Here is a 25,704-nt window from a genome sequence, read left to right on the forward strand (position 1 = left end):
AATTTCTCTCTGCTGCCTCTCCATTGATGAAATACTTACCCAAGAGACTCTAAAAGAACTTAAACTTCTTGCCCTGAGTCTTTCCCCTGTGTCCTTGCCTGGGTGGATATTGGACCTAACTTGAGCTGTACTCCCATTGCCAAGAATTTCTCTCTGCTGCCTCTCCATTGATGAAATACTTACCCAAGAGACTCTAAAAGAACTTAAAGTATGTTCATCTGCTAAGCTAGAATTACTGTACTCTTGCTCTCCTAGCAGCAGCAGTATACTCCCTGTCAGGATTGCCAGCAGCCTACCCACTCAACTTCTCTCCACTATCCTCCATACCTACATTGCTCTTTGTTTCATTGCTTCCATTTCAACATTTCCACATCTTTGTCCCTCTCTTCACCTATTACCTTCAGCCCACTGCTCACATCTTGTCTAGACCCTCTCCTCTCAATCTTGTACTACTTACACTTAATAATACTGTCCTCTGATAGTCTCTCACTCCTCTTCTGCTCTTGGGCTCTGCTGCCCTGTATCACTCTGCACTTTACTTCCCTTATTCTCACCTCTCTCCCCATCTTACCAAGTATTACTCATACAAAATATTTCTGTGCTCTCCAATACATCATCACCTCCTGACCCCCAGTGTATGCCTCATTTCTCTCTCTCTCTCTCCCACCCACTCTACATACCCTGCCCTTTCCTTACTCCTCTACATTTTCCAGCCTCTCATTTAGCTGTGAGATTGCCCCCCCCCCTACTGTAGCCGCATACTTGCAATCTATTTCCCTGGTAGCATCTTACTCCTGCCCTCCCCACCCCATTTGATCCCAGAGGTGATAAAGGTCCCTCCCTATCCCTGGCCATTTTCAATCTTGCCTGTTCCTGGCTGCTGTGCATTCTCGGCTGAGAGCGTGCCGCTCTGTAAGTAGAGACTGTTTAAAAGAAAGCTACTGCATTGAACTGTGAATGTACTTGGAATATTATTAACTAGCTCGATCTGATGCTTAGCCTTTCGTGTTTTTGTCAGTTAATCTGCTACCCTCTCGCATGTAACTGTTACATTGCTGCTGAATTTTGCACTGTTTGTCGGCTGTATGGATGGACCTGCACATGTTTTAATTAGTGACTACCTTCCCAAGTGAAAGCACTACCTCTGGTGCCCTGATTAGTCTGCAAAGGTTTTTTTAACTAGCGACTGCCTTCCCAAGTAGAGCGATACCTTTGCTGCCTTGTTCTACTGATTTTGGCTGCATAGAGAACACTATAGCTGCCTCGTTTTGTTTGTATATGTAATTCTTACTTAGCGACTGCCTTCCCAGGTAGAGCGACACCTCTGCTGCCTGTTTTATTGATTGTGGCTGCATAGGTAACACTAATAGCTGTTTTTCCTTCTATCACTATGTTTAAAGTTAGCGACTGCCTTAATCTGTTTGTAAATACTTGCTCCTGATTAGCGACTGCCTTTCCCAGTTGAGGTCGGCTGTATGGATGGACCTGCACATGTTTTAATTAGCGACTACCTTCCCAAGTGAAAGCACTACCTCTGGTGCCCTGATTAGTCTGCAAAGGTTTTTAACTAGCGACTGCCTTCCCAAGTAGAGCGATACCTTTGCTGCCTTGTTCTACTGATTTTGGCTGCATAGAGAACACTATAGCTGCCTCGTTTTGTTTGTATATGTAATTCTTACTTAGCGACTGCCTTCCCAGGTAGAGCGACACCTCTGCTGCCTGTTTTATTGATTGTGGCTGCATAGGTAACACTAATAGCTGTTTTTCCTTCTATCACTATGTTTAAAGTTAGCGACTGCCTTAATCTGTTTGTAAATACTTGCTCCTGATTAGCGACTGCCTTTCCCAGTTGAAGCGATAGCCTCTGCCTTTTTTAAAAAAGCTTTATGCCAAATACTAGTTAAACACTGCCTTGGTTTGTCTGTAACTGTTTTTTATGATTAGCGACTGCCTTTTTCTGTTTGTTAATACTGCTCCTGATTAGCGACTGCCTTCCCAGTTAATGAGATAGCCTCTGCCATTTTTAAAGGCTGTATGCTAGATACTTGTTAAAGACTGCCTTGGTTTGTCTGTAATTGCTTTACATAATTAGCGACTGCCTTCTCTGGTAAAAGAACTATCTTTGATGCCTAGATTTACCATTTGGCTGCATGAATAATACTAGCAGATGTTTCTAATCTTTACTAAGGCTGTACAATAGATATTAGTTGCTAACTGCTAGCCTTTCTAACTGAGGCATATCAACTGTTACATGATTTTTTGGCTCTAGTAGTCCTTAATTGTTAGCGACGGTTTTACAAGCACTGTGCTTCCCTCCGTGCTCTGTGAAACGCTGTCCACACTACTAGCTCTACTGCACTATGTAGCATATGTAACTACCCAATCTTGTTCCACTGGCCTACTTGGATATTTTTATTGCTTTTCAAGTGGATGGTATAATTACACTTAGCCATAGTTGTGGATAAAGTGCTTTTCAACTTGTTACTAACTGTTTTTGCTTCTCTGTCCATTTTTTTTCTCCCTCCAGCTTCTTGCCCTGAGTCTTTCCCCTGTGTCCTTGCCTGGGTGGATATTGGACCTAACTTGAGCTGTACTCCCATTGCCAAGAATTTCTCTCTGCTGCCTCTCCATTGATGAAATACTTACCCAAGAGACTCTAAAAGAACTTAAAGTATGTTCATCTGCTAAGCTAGAATTACTGTACTCTTGCTCTCCTAGCAGCAGCAGTATACTCCCTGTCAGGATTGCCAGCAGCCTACCCACTCAACTTCTCTCCACTATCCTCCATACCTACATTGCTCTTTGTTTCATTGCTTCCATTTCAACATTTCCACATCTTTGTCCCTCTCTTCACCTATTACCTTCAGCCCACTGCTCACATCTTGTCTAGACCCTCTCCTCTCAATCTTGTACTACTTACACTTAATAATACTGTCCTCTGATAGTCTCTCACTCCTCTTCTGCTCTTGGGCTCTACCCGCTCCGTTAAGCCCTCACTCCTCCCCTACCCTGCCCCCAATTCCCACCCGCCCCCAGTACGTCTACACTTATACCTCCTACAGACACTCCCACTCCCAATCTACTCCAATCAGCATTCATACTTCCTGTCACACCTTCCATTTTTCCCTCCAAAACCAACAGACACTCTACTCCCCACTTTCAACTTGTTAACCATTCCTACTCCTTTCCCTCTTCCTGACCACACCCCTCCATAACTAACACTACTCTACTCACTTCTAACATAACTTTCACTTCCTCTATAACTATCTCCTATTTACCATACAACACCATTCCATTACTTTCTACTGTCACTCTTCTATAACATGCTTCCTAAATACTCCTTCACCTACCTTCCACTACTACTTCTCCTCTCCTTATTTTATCTCCACCATCTCTCCCAGCCCACTACTTCCTTTACCCTCCAATCCTTTCACATAACTAACCACCATAACTCACCCCCAATACAATCATACTCTCTTATTTCACCCCACCTATACCCCTCAGACAACCTCCTTCTTTATCGATACAAACTTATCTCCCATCACACAATCTCAATTCCCATAACCACTAGTAAACTCCTCCATCTCACCACAAACCACAATCTCACCACACTGCTATCTATTCACCTAAACTGTTCTATACCTAACCTGATATGTACTCTCATATCAGGTGACATCCATCCCAACCCAGGCCCTGCCTCTATAACCACCACAACTAAATCCTTATTATTCACTTCCTTAAATCCATAAGTATCGTTAACAAAGTCCCAAACCTTCATGCTTGGCTTATACACAATAAACCTGACATCTTGACTATTTCTGAAACCTGGCTAAAACCTCATATCAAGGACTCTGAAATAACTCCCCCTAACTACTCAATCATAAGAAAGGATAGACCTCTCAGAAAGGGTGGAGGAGTAGCACTTTTATACTCCTCCTCCCTAGTAGTTTCTCCCTACAACAAACCTATCCCATATTTTAATAACGCTGAACTTCTCCTTACTCTTCTACACCTCAATAATCACAAACACATATGTATAGCTTCCCTCTATATTCCCCAGGAGACAACATCCCTACACTTGAACTTATACTCTCTTGGCTATCCAGTAACATTAGCAATGAAACCATAATCCTTGGGGATGTAAACATTAACTGGGCCTCTATCCAGGCTCCTGCAAACACCAACAATATCAACCTCTACAATTTTTCACAACTAATCAACTTACCCACATACCCAGTCAATAACCCTCAAATGGGAGTATATTGGATTGGATTCTAGTCTCTCATCCCCACTATTTCACCAACACTGGTATCCTTCCCGACCCACTAGGTGACCACCTACCCACCTTTACCCACCGACTTCCCACTATCCATCAACAGACCCACAACATCATTACTATCCGTGACAAAAAAAACTTCAACCCTATAACCTTTTCTAACTCACTTAAAGCAGTAAATTGGACCTGTCTCAAAACACTACCTCTAGACAATGCTGTCTCATACTTTAACTCAACATTCTTAAAAGTACTTGACTCTCAAGCTCCCCTACGGACTAAGAGAATAAAAGCTAAATCAGCCCCTTGGCTATCTAAAACTACCCTTTCTACCATGAAGCATAGAGACAAAGCTTGGGCACGCTACCAAAAACATAAGGCAACCCCACTCCTTAATGAATACAAAATGCTTCAACAAAGTTAAGAAACATATCTCTAGTGATCGGCGGAACTATTACTATACACTCCAAAACCATAACAAAACAACCCTCAAAATTCTGGAAAGGAATCTCCTCTCTCCTCCACCCCAGCAAACCAGATACTCCCACCCCAGACCCAAATGCTCCAGAACTAGACTTAGCCACCCAATTTAATTCCTTCTTCATTGACTCTATTTCCAAACTTACCTCCTCTTTTTCTATCTCCTCCCCAACACCTAACACCCCTTCACCCACCCCCGATATCTCTGCATCCACTCCATACTCACCACCCACTAATCCCACAATCCCCTACTCTACACAAATCCCACCCACATCCTTACCACCCCAGAATTCAACACCCCCCGACTGCACTCTCTTCACTTTAAATCCCATTCCTAATGCTACCATTAAGAAATTCCTTCAAAAATTGAAACCTTGTACCAATGCTCCTGATAATATCCCACCTTACTTTCTCAGTATTGCTGCTGAAAGCCTTGCCTATCCCATCAGCATCTTAATTAATCGCTCCCTACAAGAAGGTACAGTTCCCCAAATTTGGAAACAAGCATTTATCATACCATTACACAAGGTGTAACAATAACAACATTAATAACTTCCGTCCCATAGCCATCTTGTCCCCCATTTCAAAAATCCTTGAAAAATGTGTACAACTCCAACTTCTTCCTCATCTTCTAGATAACAAACTTATCACCCCCACACAACACGGTTTCAGACCTAATCATAGCACCATGACTGCCCTTCTCTCCTTTCTTGAAATCGTCAACAAAGCCCGCGACTCAGGTCAAATTGTTTCTACCATCCTCCTTGATCTTTCAAAAGCCTTCGATACTATCTCTCACAGTCTGCTCCTAACAAAACTCTCCAAACTCTACCTCTCTACCTCCTCTTTGAACTGGTTCTCTAGCTATCTATCAAACAGAAATCAAGCTGTTAAATGGAAAATAGCAACTTCCTCTTACCTAAATACCCCTACTGGAGTTCCACAAGGCTCCATACTGGGTCCTCTACTCTTCAATATCTTTATTAATGACTTCTACAAATCTATCCCCCTCTCGAGCATCATCCAATATGCAGATGACTCTACTATCATCTGCTCTGCCTCTTCTATCCCCACACTACAAAACTTACTCAAGATGCCTTTTCCTCCACAGAGCAATGGATGCTAAGAAATCATCTTGCTCTCAATGCCACCAAGACCAAATTAATGTTATTTACTCCTCTAAACTCACTCCCCCAACATAAACTCATTCTTAGTTACCAGTCAAAATAACCTACCTCTCGAAATAGTGTCAGACACCAAACTACTCAGGGTCCAGATCGACAACCAGCTAAAATTTAATTCCCACCTCCAAAAACATCAAAAACACATCAAAAACTTGGCATGCTGTATAGACAAAATGCCTATCTAACATCCACCACTAAAACCACTCTAGCTACTTCTTTTCTTATCCCCTCCCTTCTCTATGGTGCCCCTCTACTTACAAATCTTCAATCCTCTTTAAAAAAACAGCTCTCCTCCTGTTATAACAAAATTGCTAAATTTGCCACCTCTCATAGGTCTTCCACCCACCACTGTATCTCCCTCCAAAACTAAAATGGCTAGAACTTCCCAACTATCTCACTTACACTCAACTAACTCTAGCCCACAAGCTGATTCTAAACCCTCCAACTGTCCCTCCCTTTCTTCTGCCCTCAAAATGCACCTACCAAACAGAGTCCTAAGGTCCAATAATCAGAATCTACTAGAAGTGCACAAACCCACTCATCCCCCAGGCAAAAACCTTCTTTCCTTCAGCCTCGCTCGCCTCTGGAACTCTCTTCCACCTAACATCCGCACTACCACTAATCACTCTACCTTCAAGAAATCTCTTTTCTCACACCTAGCATCTCTATGGGAGTGCTCATGCACCCACCCCTCATAACCTACTCTACTATATAACTACTCTACTACATCCCCTTTAATTACCATAACCTACTGTTTTCATCTTCCATGTTTGCTTATAAATCTTCTTCTATGTTTGTGTTTTGTTGATTCTATAGCATATACCAAGGCTGTTACTATCTAATTGTAACAAACTTTAATATTTTGCTTATGTTCTTTTACTACAATGTACCTAGAAATTATTGTCAAATGTTATGTACATTTTATTCTTTTTTGGAGCTTTTCTCCCCAGGACTCCATTGAAAACGGGTTCTTCGTGGCCCAATGGACTATCCTGGTAAACCAACTGCAATAAATAAATAAATAAATAAAAATTCTGAGCCCCATATAGTTTTACCAAATATGGTTTCAAACATTTTGTTTAATGAATTAATGTAGTTTGTGCTACTCATTTGATTAATGAGTTTTGTGTCTTATAAATGTACAGTTTCATTTTCTTTGCTAAATAAATAATTTGTGGAGTTTTCTTTATCTTTAGCTCATTTCTGGCCTTTTTCTGTTTGTCTGCACTCCATTTCACTGAACCTGCTTAGTCTGCCTTCACCTTCAACTCTGCACCTCATGGCTCAAAGAAGTAACTCTTCAAATCCCGGTTCTGACACCATGTTGCTCATCTGGTCAGGATAAAACAGACAAACATTTGTAGGTTCTGTTCAAGGAGCTTTATTATACACAAACACATCAGAAATAAGGTTTTGTAACTTAAACTTGTAAACAGACTGACTACTGCACTCCTACATGTTACTCTGTTCTGTCAAAATTGCACTGCTACCTGCATGTGCTCTGTATTTATATGCACGTGCTACATCTGGAAATGCTTCTTAAAGGTACATACACATGCTGTGTTGCACAGTACCCACCTTTCACATGCTTACCCTTCAGACCCTTTTTCCTTTGTTGATACCTCAGGGATTTCTACCAGATTCAGATTTTCCCATGCCTGAACATTCTCCTGATTCAGGAAGGATGCTCCAGATCCCTACAGACACAACTCCATCAAGTCATCTCATTCCTGAGATTCAACATAAACTTCCTCAAGTCCAACCCAAGTCCTTCCCAGGACCAAGTTTTCCTAGGCTGCAGGATAAGGACAGATGTCGTGAGGGCATTCCTTCCACCCAAAAAGTGGAAACCCTGAGGCAATATCTGGCCTTTTCTCAAAGCCACTGCTTTGACAGCCAGACAGTGTCCCAGACTACTGGGTCATATGGCTTCCAGTATATCCATGTTGCCTCTGGCAAGACTCCACATGAGGAAATTACAGTGGTACCTGAAGTCCACATGGACTCAACACTCTCACCCCTTGGCCTTCGGCATCCCCTTCCTTCCTTGCCTAAGGAAGGAGATTCTGTGGTGGTTTAACCAAGTCACACTCAACCCAGGACTTCCAATACAACCCCTTGCACCAGTCCAGGAAATTTACACAGATGCCTCAAATCTGGACTAGGGAGCTACTTTGGGCAGCCTGAAAGTGCAGGGTACCTGGTCACACACTTTTAGGTGGGAGCACATCAACATCAGGGAAATGAGAGCTGTCCTATTTGCTCTGACAGCTTTCCTTCATGCCCTAAAACAAGGTACCTTGAAATTGTTCACAGACAGTGATACAGTTCTGTGGTATGTGAACAAACCAGGAGGAACAAAATCTTATTTGCTTTGTAGACTTGCTCACCAGGCCTAGGACCTGGCAGCCCAATACAGAGTCTCCCTGCAGGCAGTTTACATCCTTTCAGCTCAGAACATTTAGGCAGACATCTTGAGCAGGTCCATATCACAATCCCACTAATGGATTACTTCACAGGGATGTGTTTCTGGACAATGCCCACAGGTGGGTTACACCACAAATAGATCTGTTTGTCTCCCTTCTGAACAGTGACCACTGTTTTGTACTAGGCTTCCCAGTGTGCTAGCAAGGGCAATGGATGTCTTTTCAATCTCCTGGAAGGGGATGTCTCTATATGCATTTCCCCACTTCCCTTTACTTCAAAACGTCCTGCTGAAGATACAACAGGGCAAACCAAAAATCTTACTGGTGACTCCTTTTTGGCCAAGACAACATTGGTTCCCCCCCTCCTTCTCCATTTTGCCAGAGGCAGTCTTTACAAGTTACCTCAGAGTGGACTTTACACACAAAAAAAGGGATCCCTAAGCCATCCCCATCTGGAATATCTGACTCTAACCCCATGGGTGATAGAATTTTGATCTCTTCTAGACAACTTTACACTGAAGATGTGACAACAGTCCTGCAGGAGAGCAGGAAACCTAACACTAGGAGATCTTATTTTTCTAAATGGAAGAGATTCTCCATGTGGTGTCTACAAAGACAGCTAGACCCATGTCAAAGTGAGGTCCCCTTAGTGCTGTCCTATCTGTGTGAACTCTTGCAAGCAGGGTTGGCATATTCCTCTGTTAAAGCACACCTTGCTACTATTTTGGCCTGTCTGCCTCTTGATCTCCCTCTAGCTTCCCATTCCCTCCAAAGTTATTCCTTAAGGGGGTACTACACCTCATGCCCCCAGGAGGGCCGGTTCCACCTCCATGGGATCTAAATTGAGTTTTAGAGGAACTCACTATTGCCCCCTTTGAACTAGGTACTAAGGTATCCCTGAAACATTGTACCTGGAAAACTGTACTCCTCCTGGCCCTCACATCAGCCAGAGGAGTGTCAGAGCTCCAGGCCCTCATGACAACTACTCCCTTCCTCATCTTCCACAAGCATAGAGTGACCCTGAGGACCAACCCATCATTTATGCCCAAGGTGGTCAATGAGCTATCTGTAAATCAGGGTATCCACCTGCCCACCTTTTTTTCCTCACCCCCAAAATGACCATGAGAGAGGCTTACATTCCCTTTTTGTTTGCAGACAACTGAGATTTTACCTTGATAAGACTAAGGCCATTAGGAAATCAGAACAACTATTTGTCTCCTTTCACCCCAGAGGTCTGGGAAAGGCAGTGACAAAACAGACGCCACTTTTGCTTGGGTTTCCAAGGCCATTTCCTTCTGCTACACATTCCATGGGAAATTACTCAAGTACAAAATTAAGACCCACTCTACTAGAGCCATGGCTTCATCAGGGGCCTTCTTCAAAGGACTGGATACTGCATCCATGCTGGAGGCAGCTGCATGGACATCTGTCCATACCTTCACCAAACAGTACAAGTTGGATCACATCACCGAAGAGTTTGGAATACTGCAACATGAGAATAGAGGAACATAGAATAGTTGCATAAAATCTTACCATAACAATAAATGTCCTTCTCTTCATGTTGCAGTATTCACCCCCCCCCCTTTCCATCTAAACTGTTCCTTCTTGGATGGCAGAGGTCTTGTACAGCTGTCCTGGGACTGGGTCCAACTGGGGCGATCAGTTCTGAGGAAAGGTATGTGCAGAAGTCACTTTTATGGCCCACACTCCCTAGGCCAACGTCAGACATCCTACATATACCTAGCTGGGACTGCAAGCTGTTGTATACTGGCTAGACGTTTGGGTAGCAAGCAGAGCATAACCCAAGAGTTTGAGATACTGCAACTTGGAAAAGGACATCTGTGGTTATGGTAAGATTTTACACACCTATTCTATTTTCATGCCCAACATGGAAACTATGATCACTGTTTGCTCCTGGTCTTGCCCATGGTTGAAAAATTTGCAAAATGTCTATAGAAATCGATTTAAAAACATCTACAAACTTTAAAACCATTGCCAATGAAACACTGCAATGTAACTTGCCATCCTTTCATTTAGTCTATTTATGCATATGTTGCAAACTTCATCTTTATTCGGCAACATCTCATCATACATGATTACAGGGCTAGTCACCTCAGTGGGGCTTTTTTATGCCTAGCCATGTTTCCCAATGGTGAGAATCAAACTCTTTACCTTGCTTTTGTAAGGTAAACACCGTAACAGTTATGCCATCTGCATGCATTGACTGAGATCTGTAAATTATAGTGTATTTGCTAAGGCCTTTTACTACCTTTTCCTCCATCTAGGGGTTATAACTTGTAGTATTCTGATTCCCTTCCTCCATTCTTCTGAGCCAATTGGCCAGACGCATTCTGTGATTACAACACTATCTTTGAGTCTCTTTCTTGCAGCTACGTGCAAAGATTTGGAAGATTCCATCGTATTCTGATTTCTCACTGTAGCAGTCTTAAGCCATTTCTGTCTTGCATCAACAGTTATTTTTTTTCACATTTTCTAAACAAAAAGCTCGTCACTGTCTGCCTCTTTAGTGAGCACAAACACACACACACACACACACACACACACACACACACACACACACACACACACACACACAAAAGATAACAATCAGTTGTGACAGTCATAGACAAAGCCTAAATAACAACCTTAGGATACTTTTTGTGAGTAAATATATTTATGAATTTACAAAAAGATGACGTTTACATGCTAGAAAGCAGCTATGGTTTAACAAGCTGTAATTTTCCCTTATGTTATATAGTGGCTGGGATGAACCACCTCCGAGAGAATGCAGTTGTGCACAGAGATATAAAACCTGGAAACATCATGCGACTTGTTGGCGAAGATGGGCAGTCCATCTACAAACTGACGGATTTTGGAGCTGCAAGAGAATTGGATGATGATGAAAAATTCTACTCGCTCTATGGGACAGAGGAATACTTAGTAAGTGAATCCAAACTATGACCACTTACTTTTTCTTTGTAGTTATGTCACATTTTTTAATTCTAAGTTTGTCATCCTTTTGTATTTGGAAGGAGGTTCATCATTACTGGCTGTGATTACTTCAGTAGTCCTCAATCTGTGTAGTAATGGTGCTAGAGGGTGACTGTTCTTAAACCCTGTGGTTCACACTGATTTTCTGTTTGTTTGATGCAGATAAGATAGTATAGCTGCATATATTACAGCCAGAAGGAGTGAGATGTCTCACCAGCTGTCCCCAGCGCTGCCACAAATTACATTTGAAGTTATTTACTTCCTGTATGTTGACTAACTGTGAGTGCCAGCCTAATAAGACAAGAATTGCATTCTTGTTTGCAGCACCTGCAACACTGTTGTAAGAAAAGATACCAAGTAATTTGATGTATAGTTGTTTTAAGACATTCATCCACCAGATACTTTTCTGTAGATGTGGAGAATGTCTTTGATGTTGTGGTTAAGATTCAAGACAGTGGTTTGATACTAGGAAGGTCAGGATAAACTGTATGCCATTGGAGGATCACCTAGAACTCAAACTTTTGTTTGAAAATATTCCTACCCAGAATATATCCGATATCAAATGGAGACTGAGAATAGTGTACAACTGGCTTAGTATCCATCAGTGATGGCTCTCAATGTAGTGGTGAAATATAACTTGGGAGAACAATATTGTGTGTAATTGGGGTGAGCACCATTCGCAGTGGTAGATGTGATAATATAAAAAAGTAGCGGAGTGTAGTCGCGACAGTGTGTAAGAATTATGTGTATTAAAATTATGCATGTATTAATTTCCATCATTCTTTGGTCTGTGAGTTGATCCTGGAGACATTTCAGGTCACACAGGAGTGTATCAAGCCTAATACATGTCTATGTATTCTGGGTACCTGCAACACAAAGTAATGTGCACATATGTCATAACGTAGTGCTTCTGAGTTGCCACTGAAAAGGGACACCTTTTATGTATTTATTTGGGTCTATATTAGATCACTGAATGCTTAAAAAAGCGAACGATGATTAATCGACCCTATGTAAGCGAAAGCTTACAATGTCGAACTGGCAGAACAGCAATTTTTTTCCAAGGGAAAAAAAATCGCTGTTCCGAACAAAAAAAAAAAAAAATAAATAACAAAATACTTTAAATATTACATTAAGTGGGGGGCTTCACCCCCCCCCCACTTAAATATACCAACTCTGAGATCGCACTACAGTGCCGAAAACGGCAAAGTAACGAAGCGGCCAAGCAAATTCTTTCCCAGGGAAAGAATTCACTTAAAAGCTGCTTCAATATTTTGCCGTTTCAGTCTTTTAAGTTCAACCAAGACGCATTCGAAAGAATGCATCTTCGGTCTTCTAATACTAACCCATTTATTTAACATTTCTTTAATGGGAAAGTCAGACTTGGAACAAAGCCAATTTTCAGCAGAGGCCTGGAGAGAAATTCTCCAGATGCATGCCTTTGAAATGTGTAGTGGGTCTTCTGTCTAGTGGGGTTCTACATGGTTAACTAACTGCATTACACCCTACAATATAATATATGATGCTGTGGCAGTATTTCTTTGCTAATTCATATCTTGCATTTTAAGAGGGTGGTGATGGTTACATTATGATGCTGGTGTGTGAAATAGTGGAATAAGAATTTAGCTTATTTTCCTTAATTTTTGATGCGTACTTCATCAAAGCAGAGCATGTTTGTGCCATAGTAGACCTTATTCTGAGCAAGTCATGCAACTATTTGGTATTCCTAAGCAGGTGTTAGGACTTCCTCTTCCTCCACTGAATGATCATTATACATAAAAGTTGCAAACTCCATTTGGTACACACATATGAAGATGCTGATAAAAGTACTTACTGTCTGTGGCCCTCCTTAGCAATGGTGCATGCGTAGCCCCTTGTTTATCCTGCACTCTTGCAATTTTCCATCTGTTTCAGGAATTGCTGAGCTCTTTGAATGACCTATTCTCTATAATTTTTTTCAAGTAGTGTTCCCTGCACCACAATATGTGTATTTGAAAGGTTGTTTCCCTTTCACCTAACTGTATTCATCTTATCCCTCATCTTCAGCTTCTCTATTCCCATGTGCTCCCTTTTCATGTGCTTTCTGTCATGCCTGTTTTCCTTGTTATTCCCTTTACTGTTGTTATGCTAAGGTGTCTGTCTTTTATCATACTTGATGTCTCCTTTTTACCTTTAATTTCTTTGCATTGCCAGTGAAACTATCTGTGCATGCTTCCAGGATAATAATTGGACATTCTCAATATTCATCACAGTCAGTTTTGGTTAGAAAACCATAACAACTGGCTACTAAGTAATACAATTTCTTTACCTTCATGTTCATCCTTTATTTGAATGTCAGAAAGCCTTAGTATTTTAAATATATATTTCTCTTGTGAAGAGCATTTACAAAATGTGTTGATGTTATTGTATTGTTTCATGACTGTATATACTACAGTGTACATTAGGACAATTTATGTATTCTGTTCTTTTTCTGCTACCCCAAAGGGCCAGGGTTGTGGCTCAAAAGGGTCTTAATGACAAGCCCACCTTGCCATGAAAGTGACTAGACCTGAGCAGTGACATTTAATTACAGGTCATCTTTTGACATTTTTCCCTTTTTCATACTCCCATACTGTACTGATGTGTGTAGCCAAGGAACTAGTAATATTTTGTTGAATCACAGGTACCGTCCACCTTTATTTGGTCTGACTTTGCTGCTGTGCCTCTGTTCTGCAGTGGGCATAATAAACAGGGTTCCCCTTTTGAAAGGGAATGATAATCCTGGGAAATGCAGCATCTGGCAGTAGTCCTGCATGTGGCTTCCCTACCATACATCTCAACCACTGAGCATTAAAACACAACAAAATCTCAGTACAAGGAACATTTTTTTCTAGAAGAGAAAGTTTTCAAATACTAGACACAACATACCAAATGACTTGGGGTCCTTTTTAATATGCTTAACTCATTTATTTAGAGGTACCTACCCTTAAATATCTGCTCTGTGAATTCTGAAGAGTTTTCTTTTTGTTCCAGTTCAAAAACAGTGATTGCTGGAAACGGCTGCTTGCTGTGTTTGGGCTTGCCCTCCTTGGGGGAAAAATTTGTTTTTGATTTGTGCCATTAGAATGAATAGCATTGAAGTGTTTAAAAATATTACAATTGCTGCAGTAATTTCTAAGCACTCAGGTTCAAGTTAGCATAGTATAAACACCCTTAAAATGCTCTAACTTTGTGAAAATCAACAAAAATGTATGAGAACCAAGGCGAAGTCTGAGGGGGAAAAACACATTAGTATTAAATTTTAGCATTTGAGTGACATGAATCACAGTTGTTACTCAAGCAATTAAGTTTGTGAGTCAAACTTCACTGTGTCTGGCTAAATGGGTGGATGAGGAATGGGTGCATTATCCTTTAGCCATTGTGTAACAGGTTGTTTTAATACATCTGCCTTTGTGACTGCCGGAGTCCATGCAGATGGAATATTGGGGGTGTATGTGTATGTGCAGCTATATCCATAGTGTGTGAGAGAGGAAAGAAAAGGTCTTGTGAAAAGAGGTTTTCTTTCATGAAAATCTGAGATTGGCCACTCTGGCATAGAGGGATAAAGCCCTGACTACAACCCCACTCAGAGTTCAATTAGCAGCTAGGGTAATTGTCAGTGGCAGGGAGAAAGAGGCATGCCCATCTCAGGAAAGTGTTTGTTAATGACACTCTTTCAAGGGGAGGTATAGTCCAAACAGGAGAGATGTTCTGGGAAGTAATTGAGCATGGGAGATGGGGCAGGGAGTGGGAAGGGCATTTAAGGAAACTCCTACAAGACAGATGCAAACATGGCCGAGCCCCCAGGATGTCCTTAGGATCCTCAGTCAGCTCCAGCAAAACAGGAGAAAGTCTGGGAGGTAGGAGATGTGCTGGTACTGTGTGAATATGGGTTACTGGAGTGGAGGCCAGTAAAGTAATGTCCCAAAGGGGACCAAATGTAAATACATATAATATATTTGCCTAAAAAAAACCATGGGATTAAGTGACTGGAGAGAATTTGATTTAAAACGCATGGATGCACGCACATAACCTCTCTAGACCCTGATGCATATGTCTGGCAGAGGAAGCGATATGAGAAAAAAATATTCCCGGTATGTCTCCAATAACATCTTCTGAGCACCCGTTGCTTTACAGCACAGTAAGTTGTTGAAGGGTGAAAATATCAAGCCAACGTATGATTTTCTGAAGCTTTTGTTCACAGTTTTAATTGTAGTGTCAGTTATGTAATTTTTATTCTGTGTAATGTGTACCTTTTTTAAAAGAGCCATTGTTCCACAAAGTAATATTTTAATGTATTGTGAAGCAATTCAGTTTGACTGGTTGAATGCAGAATGGACAGAAACTTAAAATGTGAAGTTTATTGGTAATTGCATCTTGCTGATGTTTACATTTTATGTTACATTAATGTTACCTGACTTGACTTTTCTTTGTCATTAGCATCCAGATATGTATGAACGTGCAGTACTTCGGATACCTCAACAGAAGGCGTATGGTGTGACCGTGGACCTGTGGAGTATTGGTGTTACATTTTATCATGCTGCTACAGGCAGCTTGCCCTTCATCCCTTTTGGTGGACCACGTAGGAACAAAGAAACAATGTAAGTGTCTTTTTAGTTATTTGGTATTCACTGTACTGAAGCTCTAGAATTTTGGGTCTGGGTACAGAGCTGGTGTCTTTGAGCTGACAACTTGGGCTTTTTATGAAGCTTATTTTCAGTTAATTTCCATTCTTCATTACCCTTTATTACATGCCAGAACACAGAATCCACTTAAACCTCTAGGTTTCTGGATGACTGACCCCCTTAACTGTAGACAGATCACAGACTATCTGTGATACTGTATCCTTTAATGCGACAGTGAAAAAACCACAGGCTTGGAAGTGATTTATTGGTTGACTTTAATGCAACAGTGTCATTTGCTCACCAGAATCTAGTGTTAGTTTCTGAACTTTAATTAATGACATGGTGCAAAATTCAACTTTTTTGTAGTCTTTCATAATGCTGTGGCTATTGTGGTTGGACAAAGGGCCATGAGTATGGTTAATGTTACTGGGAAATGGACATTACGAGGTTCTTGGAAGCAATGTTAGTCACACTTCAGGTTCATCAGACTCACACGAGTGAATAGAAGCCATGGGATATTTATAATGAGGGTATTGGCCAGTGTTGGACAGGCATATAAGGTATGTCAGGAGTGGATCTAGAACTTACTACCTGCATGTAAGGAATTCACAGCAGAGATGCACAGTTTGCTAATAGATAGCAGAGGAGGCTAACAAATTAGCAGAGGAGGTGTCAGAACTTTAATATGCTCTTGTCAAAGAGTAAAAAACTTTCATGATGTATTTTGAAGAGTGATCATATATGTAAACAGTTTCTGTTGAATTTTAACGCAAAAGGTATACACAAAGCATCATGCTTTTCAGTGGTACTATTCACTGTACTCCCCACCCCCCACACCACAATTGTTCACTAATGTGCTAACAAAAGCCAGTAGGCACCATCAGGGGTGACTGGAGAGAAAGAGTCAAGTGCCTGTCTCAGAGCCAGAATGTTAAGTGAGGATAATGAAATGAAGGCCAAGTGCTTCCAAATGAATTTGGTTAATACCTCATACTGTACCACACTGTCATCGTTACCATCGCTGAGGCATTGTGCATCAATAGTATCAAATAGTTTCTGGACATCTTTACTAGTGAAATATGTAGGGAGATGTTATTTAGCTTGTGTTTCACAAGTAGGAAGTACTTTCTGTCAAGCACAGGAATATGTTGATCCTTACTTAGTGCTTCAGACAAAGTAGAGAGTAAGCTGCAGACATCGATAAACTTGTATGAATTACAGTGACCAGATGTATTCATGTAGATTTACTCTGTACTTTGTGATTATGCCTGGCATTTTAGCCGTCCTTCAGATTTTATGAAAATTGTGGAACAACCCCCCAAGGGCAAAATGGCATGGGCAATTTACACAGGCCAACTTTCTCAATGCACAAGTGTAGTGATAGAGCTAAAAGTGTTAGAAGTGATCTGTAAGCAGTACTGTGTCTTGCACCCTAAGACGGGCTGCTTTACTGTAGTTAATTGCTTTATTCTGGGCAGTATAATGATTGTTTGTCAGTTGTTGTATTGAAATGTATTTAAAAACAGTGTAAAAAAACTTCTCTGTGTGGAAGATTTTCAGTCCATATATCTCTAGTTAATCACTGTATATTAATCAGATCAAACAATAGCAGTAGAAGTAGCAAACTTAAACTCGTCAAGTAAAAAAAAAATATATATATATAATATGAAATATTGTACAGAATTACTAAGTATTTGAAAGTAATCCAAGCAAGGCAAGGCAGTCTGTTTCCAGTCAAAAATCCTTTATTAAGTACACAAAAAAGTGATCCAAGTAAAACAAAATTAACAGAGTAATAGTTTCCTCACAAGCTTTCTAAAGATATATATATATATATATATATATATATATATATATATATATATATATATATATATCCCTTGCCTGATAAAAAGTATATAGATATATTTAGAAAGCTTATGAGGAAACTATTACTCTGTTAACTTTGTTTTACTTGGATCTGCTTGGCTGTGTACTTAATAAAGGATTTTCGACTGGAAACAGACTGCCTGCCTTGCTTGGATTACTTTCGAATACTTAGTAATTCTGTACAATATTTCATATTATATATGTGAAGCCGTGGTGGAGCAGCGGTGGCATTGTTGCCTCACAGCAAGAGGTTCTCCTGTTCGATTCTCGGCTAGAGTGCCTTCTGTGTGGAGTCTGCATGGTCCTCACTGCTGTTAAGTGGCCTCTAAAAGACATGCGTGAGTGGGCGTGCCTTTGCTGAAGGTTGGGTGTCAGGCTGGCAACTCGGCACCATAAAAATCAACTGCCAATCATTAGCAGACCGGAATTCCACTGTGGCGACCGCTAACCTGGAAAAGCCGAAAGAAAAACAACATTTCATTATTTATATATATATATATATATATATATATTTTTTTTTTTTACTTAAGACGTGTTTAAGTTTGCTACTACTACTACTACTATTGTCTGATCTGATTAATATACAGTGATTAAATAGAGATATATGGACTGCAAATCTTCCACACAGAGAAGTTTCTTGCACTGTTTTGTTGTTGGACCCACTATACTTGTTTAGTGGGTTGTTTGAGACTTCGGGGATACCAGATTACTTTTTTTTATTGATCTGTATTTCCAGATTTAACATTATTATGTTAGTCATGAAATCCATTTTTCAGTGCTGTTCTCATTTTTATATTTATTTTTTTTAAGGTATAAACTTACAACAGAGAAGCCTCCTAAGGCAATTGCAGGGGTTCAGAAACGAGAGAATGGACCTACTGAGTGGAGCTTTGAGCTACCTGGTACCTGCAGACTGTCAGCGTAAGCACTTTCTCCATGTTTTGTGTAGTGCATGTGAATGAAGACACTGTAGCATATTTACGTACATGTGGTGAATCTGGATCAGTGCATCTTGGAAATAATGCTGCCCATTATCTCTGCTGAACAAGCAGTGGATTTCATTCTGCTTGCCCTCCCATTCATGTGAGAGGAGGTGAGCAGGATACCTGTGTCCCTTGTGTAGGGCAGCACTGAACACTCTATCGTTGGTGCTAGCGAGATATGTTTGGGCATTTACAGACATAACATGAGAAGTGAGAAATGTGCAGTTCTCAGCTTAGTAATATGGATGTGTACAGAATCTGGTCTTTCTAAAATAGCTATATGTTGGGGGGTGAAGTGTTGTGTTCTCAGAGCTAAGGAATAATTAAAGTCAGGTGACCTCGTTAGACCTTTGCTTCTGTTCTTGCACTGTGGATGATTTACGGTTATGTACAAAACTTCAATGAACAAGATTTTTACTTTCATTGTAGTTAAATACAGAACTGTAAGAACCTGTGCATCATAAAACTTAGTGTGGCTTATTTTTATGACACAGAAGTCCATTACAGACAGAAGAGTGTTCAAAATGCTTAAATGGTTGCACAACAGGAACAATTTTATTACTTATTTTACATTTGTTTACCGGGATAGTTCGACTGGGCAAAGCCCATTTTCAGTGGAGGCCCTGGGAGAAAAGCTCCACATAACAGACCATGACAAATTGAACAAATCTGTAAAATAATAGGACATTGAAACACACAGAATACAGGACAATGAAGGTGGGAAACAGCAAATAAGAAAGGTTAACATATATGTAACTTATACATATTCATAACATAGTCAAGGATAAGTCTATGTTTTACAAGTTCACTGGATATGAAATGTACACTTTTCAGTTACTCTCCGAAAATTAAATGCGTTTGACATCTCTTACGTGTGAAGTGTGTTGGTCATAGTAGCTAATAGCTGGAGGTAAGTATGGTATAAATAGGCAAGACTGAGATAGAGACTTGTGAAGGAAAGTAGAGTTGTACTGGGTTAGGTAAGTCATGAAGAAATAGGAAGGGGCAAGGAAATTTAACAAATTTTGCACATGCACGGGCATATTTACATAACATATGTATAGGTAGTTACATAAAGAAATATTGACCTAAATAAAGAAACTCAAGTAGTTGAAAGATAATCATCACCAGCACATAATGCCAAACAAATGAAATGCCATCTGGCATATTATTGCTAACATAAAGAATTGAAACAAAAAGTGTCTTTCAATGTGGGGGGTTTGCTCCTCCACCCAAATAATATATACCATTGTCACAATCATGAAGAAAGGTTCATGGATTAGTATTAAGCTAACTGCCCTTGCGAGCCATTTTAAGCCTAGCCAATTATCCCTTGTGAGACTCAAACCCCGCACCTTGTGCTTGCAACGCAAACACCTTAACCATTAGGCCACCCTCCCAACTGGAACATCACTTTATTAAGACAAAGCAGCAGCAGTGTCCAGTGAAACACTGCAGTGGTGGTACATTCCCTATGAAGCTTGTGAGCTCTACCTTTTTACAAAAGGGGGAGGCATGTGAAGTCACACAAGATAACTGTGATCAGCTGTATAATGGAGTATGGACGTTTTAAGTTAACTTGCAATGATTGGCCTCTACTGAGCTACAAGAGAAGAAGGTACCATAGTATAGTACTAGGCTATCTGTCCTAGGGCATTTATAAGCCTAGCCAAAGTGTATGTGGCTTTCACCACCCCATGTAATGATACAAAACTGTATAATTTAAATTAAATTTAGTTTACTGTGCCTCTATCTAGCAATGACACAGAGATGACCCCCGGGGTAAATCTACGATCACCCATCCATTCATCCAGATTTCTCTTGAAGAGAGTCAGTGAGGGGCTCTGCCTAACATGGACAGGTATCCTGTTCCAGAGTGCGGGAAGCCTCTGGTTATGAATCTGTCCCTCCAGCATGTCCTATTCATATTTGTGCTGAGGTTTAGATCTTTAGCTCTCGTGGCTCTGATGGATTTGGATTTTTTGAGGTGAAGCATGTCCATTTATTCTGAATTGGACATGGCCTTGTACGTAAGGCACAGATCACCTCTGAGCAGGCAGTATGCTACTGAATAGAGCTGGAGCTTTTTCAGTCTGGCTGCATATGACATATGCTGGAGACCCTTGATCCTCTTGGTAAGGTACTTTTGGGGTCTCTCCAGCTGCTGCAGGTGCCGGGTGAGGTACATACTAAATGGGGCATTGTACTCAATCATAGGCCTGATAAGGGAGGAATATAAGGGTACAATGACATCCTTTGATCTGGATGTGAATCCCTTCATGATAATAAGGTAGAAGGTCTTTCTAACCACTTTGGCGACGTGGGTGTCAAATGAGAGGTCACTGTCAACTTGGGTCCCCAGGTCTCTGATTACTTTTTCCGTACATAATGGATTACCACCTATGTGGTAATTTGTGGGTACTTTGTTTTTTCCAAAGGGGATGACTATACATTTTTTGGCATTTAGTTTAAGGCCATGACTCTGGCACCAGTCGTCTGTTTCTGTGAGGCCCTTCTGGAGGATGCATGTGTGAGCTGGTGTGTCGACTATGGCACCTAGTTTGCAGTCGTCTGCGAACTTTGTCAGCCACAACCCCCCTATGTTTGCCTGCACATCTGAGAAATAAATGCCGAAGAGGGGTCCCAAGACAGAGCCCTGTGGGACTCCACTTGTGACTGGCTTAGAGTCTGACATAGCTCCAGCTATTCTGACTTTGTGGGTTCTGTCCTTTAGCCAGTTTGCAACCCATCTTGTGACAAATGGGTTTACATTTAAGCTGTTGAGCTTGTCTATGATGCCTGAGTGGGGTATTGTGTGAAGGCTTTGCCAGATCCAGGTAGGCTCTATGAACTGCTTTGCCTTCATCGATGGCTCTAGTGATTGTTTCAAAAAAGTCCACCAGGTTTAAAAGACAGGATCTGCCTTTTACAAAGCCGAACTGGGTAGGGTCAATTGTCTGTAGGTCCCCGATGTCTTTGTTTATGAGTTCCATAATGATCCTTTCCATAGCTTTGAAGACCAGGCTGGTCAAGCTTATGGGGCGGTAGTTTCCAGGGTCTGTAGAGGTGCCACCTTTGTGGAGTGGGACCACTGTAGCTGTATGCCAGTGTTCAGGGATGTATCCTGTAGCAAGGCTAAGATTAAACAGCATTCTTATGTGCGGGTTTAGCTCCTCTAGGAGTTCACGTAGCACGCAACCCGGGACACCGACAGGTCCCATGGATGCTGTATTTTTAGCTTTGGTGAGGGCAGCTCTCACCTGGACATCTGAGATTTCAGGGAGGTTGCATTCAGCTGAGATATTTATTTCGTCTTTTGGGGGAGAGGGAGGGGAGAAATTTGCACTGTACCTGTCTGCCAGTATGTTGGCAATATCTGTGGGTTCAGTGTATTTTTTGCTGTTATGAACTAACTCTGCGCATATCTGAGGGTTTCTGCCAAGGTTTCTAACATAACTGAAGAAGGCCTTGTGATTATCTTTAGTGTCCTTAGTGATTTTTCTCTCGAAGTTGGCCTTTGATGATTTTATTAGCGAACGTAGTTTTTTGCTAGTGCTGATCAGCGATGCCTTCCCTTTATGGGATTTTGCTCTGTCTTGCAGTAGCTTCCTTCTCTTGTTATAAAGTTTGTTTATGGCTGGGGTCCACCAGATAGGATGCCTGCCTTTGGTGGAAAGGGTCTTGGTTTTATTTGGGATTGCATGATCCATGAATTCTTGGAGATGCCCGTAGAAAGCATTTGTGAAGGATTCAGCAGTGTGGGATGTGGTTTCCACTGGCCCAGGGGGCTTGAAGGATACCATTTCAGTCCTAAGGAGTGTAAAGTCAGCTTTTGAGAAGTTTCTCACTGTGGTCTTTTGTGCTGGGGGTGGAGGTGGGATATGAATACCCAGGGTTATTAGTTTATGGTCTGATCTCACCAGTGTGGGGTATACCTCCAGTGTTGAGCATTTTGTCCTCATGTTTGTGATGATCAGGTCAAGTATATTATTTCCCCTTGTGGGGGAGGTGACTAGTTGTTCCATCGCATTTGAGTTGATGAATTCCAGGAACCTTTGGGCTAGGGTGTTGGGGCTTGAGTAATGCACCCAGTCTATGTTTGGGTAGTTGAAGTCTCCCAATATGATGGTATTTGGTGAGACATTCATATCCTCCAGTGTCTTCAGGAAGGCTGAATGGAGTTCCTGAGATTGCGAGGGTGGTCTGTAGCATGCTACAAGTTGTATAGCAGTTTTGCCTATGGTTAGTTGCACATGGATGGTCTCCGATGCTTCGTGCATTGCCACTAACCTGGAGGTGTGGGTGTCTTTAATGAATATGGACCTCCCCTCCTTTTGTGGTTCGCCCAGGTTTTGGGGCGAAATGCATGATACGAGGTATAACCTGGTAGGGCTGGGGTGCTCTCAGGAGCCTTGAACCAGGTTTCAGTTACTGCACAGACATCGATGCTCTCCATACTGAGGAGTGCTTGAGAGCCTGCATCTTGAGGTTTAGACTTCTGGCATTGAGCAGCATTACCCTTAGTTTTTTCCTTTATTGTTTTCTAAGGTGGTGGGTTTGTCTTTGAGCCTTGCCTAAAAAGGCACTATGGGGTGGCAAGAGCCTTAGCCAATATCCGGAAGCCCAGTGGTGACAGGTGCAAGCCATCCTTGAAGCAGCGTGGCTTGTCCAGCATGTCATCCCAAGCAGACAGACATTGGATCCCCCTAGAATGACACCAGTAATTGAGCCATTTATTAAAGCTGATCATCTTGTCTTTGTAGTGTGGCATCATTCTTGGTGAGGGCAAGATGCTGCTCAGGGTCATACAGGCCTGTGCTACATAATCAGAGAGCTCCTCTATGTCTCTTTTCATGTAGTCCAAGGAGGTACGTCTCAGGTCATTCACGCCGGCATGGACAATGATGGAGTCATATTTGTACTTGCTTTGGAGTGACCTGAGTGCTTGTGTTATGTGGCAGATCCTAGCTCCCGACAGGCAGCTCACCGTTACCCCCTCTTTGTTCAGCCTGGTAAGCGGGACGTCAGTGTGTCTGACTATAGAGTCACCTATTACTAGTGTATCAGGCATGGTGTTTCGCCTTAAGGGCTGTGATTGTTTGGCACACTGACTTTGTGTACTATGTGTTGCTTGTGCAGAGTTTTGAGGTGGTGTTTTCTTGGATGTCTGCTTTGGGACCCTCTGTTGTTTCGGTAAGTTTTTTATTAGAGCCTCTGAGTATATCTTTGTGTTACTATGTGTTTGGTTTGCAGTTGTGGTTGGTTTATGTGAGACTGGGTTTGTAGTGTGTGTGGTTACCTTCTCCTCCTGTCTGGTCTTGCTAGTCCTGTGTTGAGAGAGTTCAGCCTCCATTTTGGCTATATAGTTGCATCTCTCACATGTGTTTGTGTTTGTTGGGAGGAGGTGAGGGTTGTCTGTGTACATGAGACAATTGTAACATTGTCTCAGGATTCCCAGATTAACCAGCTGAACTGGAGAGGATGTCAGTAATATACCACTCGACATGCCAGAATAGTATAAGGGGGTGATGTGTAACTGGGTCAGAGAGAGGACTTTGAAGGGAAGTGGGTATTAGCACGGGTTGTAGGTGGATGTAGTGCTTACGTTAGTTTAAGGGTGCTTCACTTAAAAGAAAGGTTTTAGGAGCAAGTGCTAGGCTTATGATAAAGCGAATAGACTGATTTTGTTGAAAGTAGAGCTTTCTTAAGGGAAAAATTGAAGTGCAGACTTGGCGGAGCCAGGAATAGTTTAAGCCTGTTTAACCGGCACTGCGCTATGCGCACAATCGCGCAAACACGGATTTTAAACAGGGAACTTCAAAAGAGCTGGAAATGGACCAAAACGACCAAATACTACAAGCTCTTGTGCTGAGGTCACTCCTTCAGGGACAGATAGGCTGCTCAAGGCTCCCCACTGGTGAGCAAAGAAACTTCCTTCTATCCAAGTAAGGCAATTGACAACACAGGAACTACACCACAGTCCAGAATACAGCAAAGCCTGTATACTGGTCTAAACTAGTCGAGAAAGGCGGGAAAACAAGGATATTTTTTTGTTTTTTTTTTGTTTTTTAAGTTAAAAAGTACACAGAAATGCAGGAAAAACAGTAATAAATAACTTACACATGCTAGCTCACTTTAGTGGGTAGCCTCAACAGTTAAATTTAACAACAAACTTTCGACCAAATGTAACTTTAAGTGCAGATAATGTAGAATGCAAAAAACAGGTAATAAAGCAGTATAAACTTGTTTAAAGTAAGAAAAGGAAAGTCTCTCAGGTAAAAACAGCAAAAAAATACTTAGATCAGGAAAGTAGTCACTATTCTCAGTTCTCTGCTGCTAGCACCACTCTGCAGGAACATGAGGAGCTGTTTCTGAGTTGTATAGCCAGAAAAAAAAAACGCTCAGGGGTGGATTTTAAACAGGGAACATCAAAAGAGCTGGAAATGGTCCAAAACGACCAATTACTAAAAGCTCTTGTGCTGAGGTCACTCCTTCAGGGACAGATAGGCTGCTCAAGGCTCCCCACTCCCACTGGTGAGCAAAGAAACTTCCTTCTATCCAAGTAAGGCAATGGACAACAGAGGAACTACACACAGTCCAGAATACAGCAAAGCCTGTATACTGGTCTAAACTAGTCGAGAAAGAATTTACTGTTGAGTAAAATTGCATTAGAAGAAAAAATGAATTGGAAAAAATGCTGACAATGAAAGCTGTCACTCTACACACATCCCTACATGCACAATTTGTATTCCTCCTAAACTGCAGTACAAAGCCAAACTACTTAAAGCAGTAAACTATAGCACAGTGCATATTGCATGTGGACAACATTATGCAAGTTTGATATTTCTTTACTGTAAA

The 25,704-nt window shown here is 41.4% G+C and overlaps 1 protein-coding gene across 6 annotated transcripts in view; it reads left to right on the top strand.

The window, feature by feature from the left end:
- IKBKE (inhibitor of nuclear factor kappa B kinase subunit epsilon) overlaps positions 1-25,704 on the top strand; it is an 889,499-nt gene that overhangs the window by 381,563 nt on the left and 482,232 nt on the right. For all 6 annotated transcript variants that reach the window (XM_044076852.1, XM_044076857.1, XM_044076854.1 and 3 more), the window contains 3 exons: positions 11,122-11,303; positions 15,810-15,970; positions 18,674-18,784. In XM_044076852.1, coding sequence (XP_043932787.1) covers positions 11,122-11,303; positions 15,810-15,970; positions 18,674-18,784 — 454 coding nt within the window. The remainder of the gene's footprint in view (positions 1-11,121; positions 11,304-15,809; positions 15,971-18,673; positions 18,785-25,704) is intronic.

The sequence above is a fragment of the Protopterus annectens genome, chromosome 7.part0, assembly GCF_019279795.1.
Source record: "Protopterus annectens isolate FY-2018-M chromosome 7.part0, PAN1.0, whole genome shotgun sequence".
Lineage (NCBI taxonomy): Eukaryota > Metazoa > Chordata > Ceratodontiformes > Protopteridae > Protopterus > Protopterus annectens.